Source organism: Scyliorhinus canicula, chromosome 4, assembly GCF_902713615.1.
Source record: "Scyliorhinus canicula chromosome 4, sScyCan1.1, whole genome shotgun sequence".
In the NCBI taxonomy this organism is placed as follows: Eukaryota; Metazoa; Chordata; class Chondrichthyes; order Carcharhiniformes; family Scyliorhinidae; genus Scyliorhinus; species Scyliorhinus canicula.
Genome location: NC_052149.1, coordinates 227,390,821 through 227,401,301, shown reverse-complemented (window position 1 = coordinate 227,401,301; position 10,481 = coordinate 227,390,821). Strand labels below are relative to the sequence as shown.

The 10,481-nt window shown below is 52.7% G+C and overlaps 1 protein-coding gene across 1 annotated transcript; it reads right to left on the bottom strand.

Moving 5' to 3' along the window:
- Positions 1-355: 355 nt before the first annotated feature.
- Positions 356-10,005, bottom strand: LOC119964277 (transcription termination factor 1, mitochondrial-like). The gene is made up of 2 exons (XM_038793553.1): positions 9,869-10,005; positions 356-1,144 (listed from the first exon to the last, which is right to left on the bottom strand). Exons 1-2 carry the CDS (start codon positions 10,003-10,005, stop codon positions 631-633), a joined length of 651 nt encoding a protein of 216 aa, XP_038649481.1. The 3' UTR covers positions 356-630.
- Positions 10,006-10,481: the final 476 nt, after the last annotated feature.

Here is a 10,481-nt window from a genome sequence, read left to right as displayed (position 1 = left end):
GTCGTCTGCAAATTTACTCACCCATCCTTCTGCGCCCTCCTCTAGGTCATTTATAAAAATGACAAACAGCAACGGCCCCAGAACAGATCCTTGTGGTACGCCACTCGTAACTGAACTCCATTCTGAACATTTCCCATCAACTACCACTCTCTGTCTTCTTTCAACTAGCCAATTTCTGATCCACATCTCTAAATCACCCTCAATCCCCAGCCTCCGTATTTTCTGCAATAGACGACCGTGGGGAACCTTATCAAACGCTTTACTGAAATCCATATACACCACATCAACTGCTCTACCCTCGTCTACCTTTTTTTTTTTTTTTTTTTTTTTTTTTTTTTTTTTTTTTTTTCATTTTTATTGATGCAAGACCAATAAGGGCAATTACTTTGTTAATTATTGCAACAAAGTTAATTAAAGCATAATAATTTCTACAATAAGTTAATTTATTAAATCTACTGACCATTCATACTGCATAATTTGTAAAACACTCACTCAGAATGTTGTATAGCACACATGATTCAGAGAGCCAGAAGTAATTTTAAACATTCTAGGATTGAGCTATGGGATCAAACATACCCATCCAGAATATAACAGAATGGTACCAGATTCATCACAGCAGAGGCAACATGGCTATCCCTCCTCATTTAGCTTCTCTAATTTTGCTTCAAATCGCCTTCTGCTGGAATCTAAAATGGTAACGCCATGTTTTTTAAAGTCATATCCAATCCTTTCTAGTTCCTCTATGCGATTTTTCAAATTGTTTGCACTGAATTCCAATATTCTTGGCTTCTTCAATAATTGCTTAATATTAATGTCACTTTCTAGAAGACAATTGATTTTGTTGGAAAGTTTTTCGAATGAAGCGTAGAACGCTGGTGGATAATCCAAAAAGAATTTCTTCACTTCTTCAGCTGTGCATCCTAATAGCTGCAACTGCTCACTTATATTTTTGAAATTTCTTTTCATGTAGTCACTGGAGAGGTCTAAAACCTCAGCACCATGCCCCTGAAGTAGCTTTATAAGTTCACTGTTGCTCGGTTTTAGTGCTTCTGTGAAAAAGTCTACATTTGTTTTTATCCTTTTGGTGCTTCGTAGAAGTATGTAAGCATTTTTAGTGATAATCCGTTTAACAAAAGCTACTCGTCTACTCGTGACAATAAGCGATTTTCATTTCATTTTTCGTTTCAAGTGTGGTTACTCTGACTGAACCAGACTAGCTCCACGTGGTGGAGGTGTGAGATTGTAACAACACCCTTGACTGACTCTTTAGATGGTCATCAGTGGAAAGAGGCGGAGTGTGAGTGACTCGTGTCTTTTATAGTCAGATCCCATCCCTGAGTGTCCTGCCTGCTTATTGGTCATGTCCTGTTCCCTGTGTCCATTAGCTGCTTGTCTGTGTATCATTATGTGGGTGTTTGCATATCATGACATCTCCCCTTTTTTATGTTTGGATGACATATGTGAACATATTTACAAGGATAGGCCAATATTAACATATATACATGCAGTGGATGTGAACATATGTACATGTGAAAACAGCTGTCTAATGCGAGAACACAGGACATAGCAAACAGAACAAATGTTCATAAGTCGAGTCTCTGTGGCTTGCGTCTTATCCTGGGCGACCACCGGAGAGCTGGTGGTGGGGCGACAGCACCTTGATGGATGGGATTGAAGCCTGACTGGTGGCCTCGTGAGTCGAGGAATCAGGAGGTGGCAAAACAACAGAAGGAAACGGAGAAGAATGTGGTTGTGGGCAGGCAACTCTGCGCAGTGCCCGTCTGTTTCATCGCACAACAGAATCATCAGCCAGACGCACAACATATGAACGGGGGGCAGCCTGTCGAATACGACAACTGGAGCAGACCAGCCTCCATCAGGGATCGTGACCCGAATAGTGTCTGACTGGGATAACACGGGCAAATCAGTGGCATGAGCATCATAGCCCTGTTTTTGCCGGTCTCGGAGTTGCTGCACCTTCTGCAGCACCGGGAGGTGATCCAGGTTGGGCACATGTATGGCTGGAAGTGTCGTTCGCAGGTCCCTGTTCATCAGGAGTTGAGCCGGTGACATGCCAGTGGACAGAGGGGTCGCCCTGTACGCAAGCAGCGCAAGGTGAATGTCTGACGCAGAATCCACGGCCTTGCAGATGAGCTACTTCACTATGTGCACCCCTTTCTCAACTTTTCCATTTGATTGCGGATAGTGCGGGTTGGAAGTGACGTGTTTGAACCGATACGACTGGGCAAACAGACCATCCATGGCTGCTGAAGCATGGGCTATTGTCACTCATTTAAAAAAAAAAAAAAATTTTTATTGCAATTTTTACAAAATATAAACATCTCAACTCTATTAAACAAAACAACCGTGGTAACACCCCAAGAACAATACCCCCCCAACTTCAAAAGCAACTACAAACAAAAGAAAAAAACAAAAGAACACACAAACAACAAAAGGGAAAGAGATAACACCCGCCACATCCCACAAACCCATGTGCACAGTTCTCCCTCCCACCGATCCTAACCCCCCCCCCCCCCCCCTCCGGTTGCTGCTGCTGTTGGCCTATTTCCCTACCGTTCCGCCAGGAAGTCCAGGAAAGGCTGCCACCACCTAAAGAACCCCTGTACTGATCCCCTCAGGGCAAATTTCACCCTCTCCAATTTAATGAAACCCGCCATATCATTGATCCAGGCCTCCACGCTTGGGGGCCTCGCATCCTTCCATTGGAGCAAGATCCTTCGCCGGGCTACTAGGGATGCAAAGGCCAGAACACCGGCCTCTTTCGCCTTCTGCACTCCCGGCTCCACTGCAACCCCAAAAATTGCGAGTCTCCAGCCTGGCTTGACCCTGGATCCCACTTTCTATGTTCTATAGTGTAGGTTAGATGGCCTTTAGTTTTTTTTTCCATGTCGGTGCAACATTGAGGGCCGAAGGGCCTGTACTGCGCTGTATCGTTCTATGTTCTATGTTCTATGTACCCTCGACACCGTCCTTGCTACCCCCTTCCAAAACTCCCCCAACGCTGGGCACGCCCAAAACATATAGGCATGTTTCGCTGGGCTCCCCGAGCACCTAGCACACCTGTCCTCGCCCCCGAAAAACCTACTCATCCTCGTCCCAGTCATGTGGGCCCTATGCAGCACCTTGAACTGTATGAGGCTAAGCCTCGCACAGGAAGAGGAGGAATTCACTCTCTCCAGGGTGTCCGCCCACGTCCCCTCCTCAATCTCCTCACCCAGCTCTTCTTCCCATTTACCCTTCAGTTCCTCCACCGAGGCCTCCTCTACCTCCTGCATCACCCGGTATATGTCCGAAGTCCTCCCTCCTCCAACCCACACCCCCGAGAGCAACCGATCCCACACCCCTCGTGGGGGCAGCAAGGGGAACCCCTCCACCTGCTGCCTGGCAAACGCCCTCACCTGCATGTACCTAAACATGTTCCCGGGGGGAGCCCAAACTTCCCCTCTAACTCCCCCAAGCTCGCGAACCTCCCCTCCACAAACAGGACCCTCAACCTCCTAACCCCTACCCTGTGCCAGCCCAGAAATCCGCCATCAATGCTCCCTGGGACAAACCGATGGTTCCCCCGTATTGGGGCCTCCATCGAGCCACCCACTTCTCCCCTATGCCGTCTCCATTGCCCCCAAATTTTGAGGGTAGCCGCCACCACCGGGCTCGTGGCTATTGTCACTCATGACAGTGAGTGGGATACCATGCCTGGAGAACGTCTCCTTACAGGCCTGGATGACGGTCCGAGATGTGAGGTCTGAGAGCTTCACGACTTCAGGGTAATTGGAAAAGTAATCAGTGATTAACACGTAATCACGACCATTCGCATGAAATAGGCCGATGCCAACCTTGGACCACGGAGAGGTTTCGATTTCATGCTGCTGAAGTGTCTCCTTACTCTGCGCTGGCTGTGAAGCGTTGACAGGTCGCACAGTTAAGGACCATGTTCGTGATGTCCTGGCTGATCCCGGGCCAGTAATCAGCCTGCCTGGCTCTGTGTCTGCACTTTTCCACACCCAGGTGGCTCTCATGGATTTGACGGAGCACCAAGTTCTGGAGACTGTGTGGAATGACAATCCGGTCCAGTTTGAGGAGGATACCATCAACCACCGTCCGGTCGTCCTTTACATTGAAAAATTGAGGGCATTGCCCTTTTTGCCAGCCATTGGCTAGATGTTGCATAACACGCTGCAAGAGGGGGTCTTTGGCTGTCCCCTCACCGATACGATCCACCTTTTCATCAGATGCCGGGAGGGTGCCAGCACGCAGCTGTACCTGTGACTCAATTTGAAATGAAATGAAATGAAAATCGCTTATTGTCACAAGTAGGCTTCAAATGAAGTTACTGTGAAAAGCCCCTAGTCGCCACATTCCGGCGCCTGTTCGGGGAGGCTGGTACGGGAATTGAACCGTGCTGTTAGCCTGCCTTTGGTTGTTTTCAAAGCCAGCGATTTAGCCCTGTGCTGGATGATGTTCTGTGGTTCGCTAGGCACGGTGATAGAGTGGGACAATGCATCAGCAATGATGAGCTCCTTTACAGGCGTGTAGACCAGGTCAAAGTCGTACCTTCTGAGCTTGAGGAGGATGCGCTGCAACCGAGGCGTCATGTCATTAAGGTCCTTGTGGATAATGTGGACCAGGGGCCTGTGATCCGTCTCGACTGTGAATGTCAGCAGGCCGTAGACATTGTCATGAAACTTGAGAATGCCAGTGAGAAGGCCCAGGCATTTCTTCTCGTTTTGTGCATCCCTTTGTTCGGTGGGCGTCATGGCCCTCGATGCGTAGGGAACCGGTGCCCAGGATGAAGTGTCATCGCGTTGCAGCAGGACCGCACCAATGCCATCCTGGCTCGCATCTGTCGAGATTTTTGTTTCCCTGTCTGGGTTGTAAAATGCCAATATGGGTGCAGTGGTGAGCTTGGCTTTCAGCTCCAACCACTCTGCCTGATGGTCCGCCTTCCACTCGAAGGCAGTGGACTTCTTCACTAGGTTTCGTAGGGCCGTGATGTGTGAGGCCATGTTTGGGATGAACTTGCCCAGAAAATTGGCAATGCCCAGGAAGCGCAATACCACCTTCTTGTCTTCCGGGACCTTCATGGCTTTGATGGCCTTGACCTTGTCTGTGTCCGGGCGCACGTCCTGCTGAGAGATCTGGTCATCTAGGAACTTGAGTTTGAACTTCGATGCCCTCCATCATCTGCTCCATGATGCGATGGAAGATCTCCGATGCTGAGACGATGCCGAACGGCATACGGTTATAGCAGTACCTGCCAAACGGTGTGTTGAAGGTGCAGAGTCTTCTGCTGGACTCATCCAGCTGAATTTGCCAGAATCCATGTGACGGATCTAACTTCGTGAAAAACCGTGCGTGTGCCATCTCACTGGTGAGTTCCTCCCGCTTCGGGATGGGGAAGTGTTCACGCATTATATTCTGGTTGAGATCCTTGGGATCAATGCAGATGCGCAGGTCTCCAGAGGGTTTTTTTAACCACCACCATCAAGCTGACCCAGTCAGTCGGTTCAGTTACCCTGGAAATAATTCCCTGCTGCTGAAGCTCCTTGAGCTGTTCCTTCAGGCGCTCCTTCAGCGGAGTGGCTTCTGGATGCGTTTGAAGTCTGCCTGTGAGAGGAGGTTGGCAGAAGCGCCTGTGTCCAGCTTAGAGCAGCGGTTGACCTGCATCACCGCCGCCATTCGTCCTCCGAATCCACGGTGAGGATGGACTGAATGCGAGATGAGTTAGGTGTGGCATGTTCATGTGTGGTAATGATGCCCACTCGGTAGGTGGACTCCAGGCACTCGTCCTCTGGATCCGTTGTGCTGCCAGGATCAGAATCCTGTCATCATCGTTGCACACTCTGAACGCGCCATCGTCGGAATTGGGAGCGCTGCCCGGCCCGCAACGCGACCTGCAGCAGCTGCGGGCGGAAAGGCCATTACGCAAGAGTGTGCCTCGCTAAAAGGGCCCCAGATTCCAACTCCCCAGTGGCACAAAGTAATCGTTCCCATGCCTGCGGGGCCCGAAACGCTGCGGCCTATGCCCCGACCCCGCCCCCTCCCACCACGTGCGATCCATGGGGGCTGCCAACTTGGAAAACCTCCACCACGTGGCCGGCCACGTGCGACTCATGGGGGCCCCCATCTTGGACGCCATCTTCCTCGCCGCCCGCCACGTGCGATCCACGGGCCCGACATGCATCTCCACGTTCGGACAACTCATCGGAAGAGTACGACTACAAACTCAGAGGGCAGTCATCACGGGGCCACTCCAGCACAGCTGATCGAGCCGCCAACTACCCGCAACTCAGCGCAGTCACTCTGGACCAATCACGCCCGAAGCATCTGCGAAATTCGATGGCGGAGGTCCAAATCCACGGGTACAAAACGCCATGCCTCTTCGACTCCGGGAGCACTGAGAGCTTCATACATCCAGACCTGGTAAGATGCTGTTCGCTCCCCGTTTTCCCTGTGCGGCAAACTATCTCGCTCGCTTCAGGCTCCCATTCGGTCCAGATCCAGGGGCGCACCGCCGCGACACTCACAATCCGAGGCGCTAGCTACTCAAAATTCCAACTGTACGTTTTGCCCGACCTCTGCGCGCCACTCTTATTAGGCCTAGACTTCCAATGTAACCTTAAGAGCCTCACCCTCAGCTTCGGCGGGCCCCTGTCCCCACTCACTATCTGCAGCCTCGCTACGCTGCGAATCCCCCCCCCTCCACTCTTCGCCAGTCTCACAAAGGACTGTAAACCCGTAGCCACTCGTAGCAGGCGGTATAGCCTGCAGGATAGGGTATTTATCAGAACAGAGGTCCGAAGGTTACTCAGTGAGGGGGTTATAGAGGCCATCAATAGTCCCTGGAGAGCTCAGGTGGTGGTCGTTAAGACCGGGGGAAAATTCCGCATGGTTGTCGACTATAGTCAGGCCATAAATAGATTTACGCTCCTTCATGCGTATCCCCTCCCCAGGATTGCAGACATGGTAAACCAGATCGCCCAGTACCGACTCTTTTCCACAGTGGATCTGAAGTCTGCATACCACCAGCTCCCAATCCGCCTGGAGGACCGCCACTACACGGCATTTGAGGCCGATGGCCGCCTCTTCCATTTCTTCCGGGTCCCTTTCGGCGTCACTAATGGGGTCTCGGTGTTCCAACAAGCAATGGACCGAATGGTGGACCAGTACGGGCTGCGGGCCACATTTCCGTACTTGGACAATGTCACCATCTGCGGCTACGACCAGCAGGACCACGACGCCAACCTCCACCGTTTTCTCCAGACGGCACAGAAACTGAATCTCACCTATAACAAGGAGAAATGCGTTTTCCGAACAACCAGACTAGCCATCCTCGGCTATGTCGTGGAAAACGGAGTCCTGGGCCCCGACCCGGACCGTATGCGCCCCCTGTTAGAACTCCCCCTCCCCCATTGTCCCAAGGCCCTCAAATGGTGCTTGGGCTTCTTTTCCTACTACGCCCAGTGGGTCCCTCAATACGCGGACAAAGCCCGCCCACTCTTTAAGGCCATACTATTTCCCCTGTCAGCTGAGGCGCGCCAGGCCTTCAACTGCATCAAGGAGGACATCGCCAAAGCGGTCATGCCGGCGGTGGATGAATCCACTCCATTCCAGGTTGAGAGCGACGCCTCAGAGGTAGCTCTAGCAGCCACACTAAATCAGGCAGGGAGACCAGTAGCATTTTTCTCCCATACCCTCTCCGCTTCAGAACTCCAACACTCCTCAGTCGAGAAAGAAGCACAAGCCATTGTGGAGGCTATTCGTCACTGGAGGCACTACCTCGCAGGTAGGAGGTTCACCCTCATCACCGACCAATGATCGGTTGCCTTCATGTTTGACAACTCGCAAAGGGGCAAAATTAAAAACGACAAAATTCTGAGGTGGAGGATCGAACTCTCCACCTACAATTACGATATTAAGTACCGACCTGGGAAGCTCAACAAGCCTCCGGATGCCCTATCCTGCGGGACATGCGCCAGCGCGCAGATTGACCGATTGAAAGTCATCCACGTGGACCTCTGCCACTCGGGGGGTCACCCGGCTCGCCCACTACATCAGGGCCCGAAACCTGCCTTTCTCCAACGAGGAGGTAAAAGCCATCACCAGGGACTGCCCGATCTGTGCGGAGTGCAAACCGCACTTCTATGGACCAGACAGGGCACACCTGGTCAAGGCTTCTAGGCCCTTTGAACGCCTCACGATTGATTTCAAAGGGCCACTCCCCTCAATTAACAAGAACATTTATTTCCTCAACATCATAGACGAGTTCTCCCGATTCCCCTTCGCCATCCCATGCCCTGATATGACCTCCCACACCGTCATTAGGGCCCTGCATAGTGTCTTCACCCTGTTCGGTTTCCCCAGCTATGTACACAGCGACCGGGGTTCGTCCTGCATGAGCGACGAGCTGCGTCAGTACCTGCTCGACAAGGGCATTGCCTCGAGCAGGACTACCAGCTACAACCCCAGGGGGAACGGGCAGGTGGAGAGGGAGAATGCGACGGTCTGGAAGACCATCCTACTGACCCTCCAGTCTAGAAAGCTCCAAGTATCCCAGTGGCAGGAAGTCCTTCCAGACGCGCTTCACGCTATTAGGTCCCTTTTGTACACAGCGACCAATCAGACCCCTCAGAGAGGCTCTAGGGGCACTACCACGGGGGTCTCACTTCCGGCATGGTTGAGGACACCGGGCCCCGTACTTCTGAGGAAACACGTCAGGGCACACAAAACCGACCCCCTTGTTGAAAAGGTGCGCCTGCTCCACTCCAACCCCCAGTACGCATTCGTCGAGTTCCCTGACGGCTGTCAGGACACCGTATCCCTCCGGGATCTGGCACCCGCCAGATCCAGAGCCCCCTCTACCCCCACAGAAGGACCCCACACCCTACACCCCATGCTGCCGCCCCCTCGTGCTCCCGAGCCCACAAGCTCGCTCCAACAGTTCCGCGCACCCGCGCCGGCCAGCCCCCAGCGCCCCCAGTCCCCGGTCGAACCAGGAGAGTATGAAGCTCGGATACAACCCTCCCTGGAGTCCGCCCTCGTACCCCAGCACACAACACCCATCCAGCCACCGCAAGAGGCTGCAACCCCGGTGCTCCGCAGATCACAGCGGACAGTTCGACCACCGGACAGACTGACTTTGTAGACCAACACCCCCGCCGGACTTGATTTTTGTTGCAGGGGGTGAATGTGGTGAATGTAACATGGTAATTCACACTGTATTTTTGTAAGCGCAGTAGCGTTACCCGACCACTAGGGGGAGTAGCTCTGGGAATGCTCAGGAGTTTGTGCAGGGCTCCACCCTTGGCTCCGCCCATGACTCCTCCCCCTTGTGCTGCTGTATAAATACCCTTGTCCAGAGTCAGCCTGCAGTTCACTGAGAGTTCATCAACAGGTAACAGGCTGGCTCTGTAGTAAGTAGATTAAAACCACTGTTCATATCGGAAAGCACGTGTCTGGTGAATTGATGGTTCCATCAACCTTCCCACTTCACCCCGCGCTTTTGCTTCGCACGACTCAAGACCTTCTCCTTATCGTAAAACGTATGGTGGCAGATTATGACCACCCTCGGTGGATCATTAGCTTTTGGCTTTGGCGATCGGAAGGGTTCTTCTTACTTCCCCAACAGCTCTGCCAGCATCTTCGCAAAGTATTCAGTCAGCCTTGGGCCTTCTACCTCTCAGGTAGGCCCACAATCTGTAGGCTTAGCCATCTTGACCTGTTCTCCAGGTGTCGCACCTTGGCTCTGAGTTCTTTGTCGGCTTCCACCACCCTCCGCAGTTCCTCACCCATCGAGGTGAACTGGTCACTGTGCTGCGACAGAGCCTCCTTCAACTTCTTTCCTTACTCCCGTACCTCGGCCAATGTCTTCATCACTGCCGCCTTCACTGGGGCCGTCGCCTCCTCCATCCACTCCTTCAGCGCAGCCAACATCTCCTTTCGCAGCATCTCCATGTGCTTAGCGAACTGAAATTCTCCAGCCATCACCTCGGTCAGAGAGTCCACTGTGGGGGGAGTGACCCCACCCAGTGATACAGCTTCTGCCACCTTTCCTCCTGCCGGACTCACCCGCTGACTCGGTGATGGATGTTCCTCGCCCCGTTCTTTTCAGTGACCTTTTTCTGGTTCGACATCTCCCACCTTCCTTGTACCTTCCTGCATCAGCTCATTTTACAACTTCCCCTGAAACCAGGCGATAAAGTCCAAAAACCAGAGCCTCGAGCAGGAGCCACCCAACGTGAGACCTCCACCTACATGCCATCACTGGAAATCGACCACGAGTCTGTTTCATAAAAGGACATAGGGTGGGATTCTCCGACCCTCAGTGCCGGAATCGCGGCCGGCGCGGGGGCAGAGAATAGCCGTTCACGCCGGAAAACTCCGCGTGGGCCCTCTGCGTGGTTCTGCTATGTCGGCGGCGCCCGCGCCGAGGTGGGTCACCACGAGCATGCGCGGACCCG

What these genes read in the sequence shown, in the direction of transcription:
- LOC119964277 (XM_038793553.1), bottom strand. Translation starts at nt 10,005, where the DNA reads ATGGCTGGAGAATTTCAGTTCGCTAAGCACATGGAGATGCTGCGAAAG. An exon ending in ACATTGGCCGAGGTACGGGA is followed by an intron (nt 1,145 to 9,868) that starts GTAAGGAAAGAA and finishes TGTCACGAGTAG; the next exon opens with ACGAGTAGCTTTTGTTAAAC.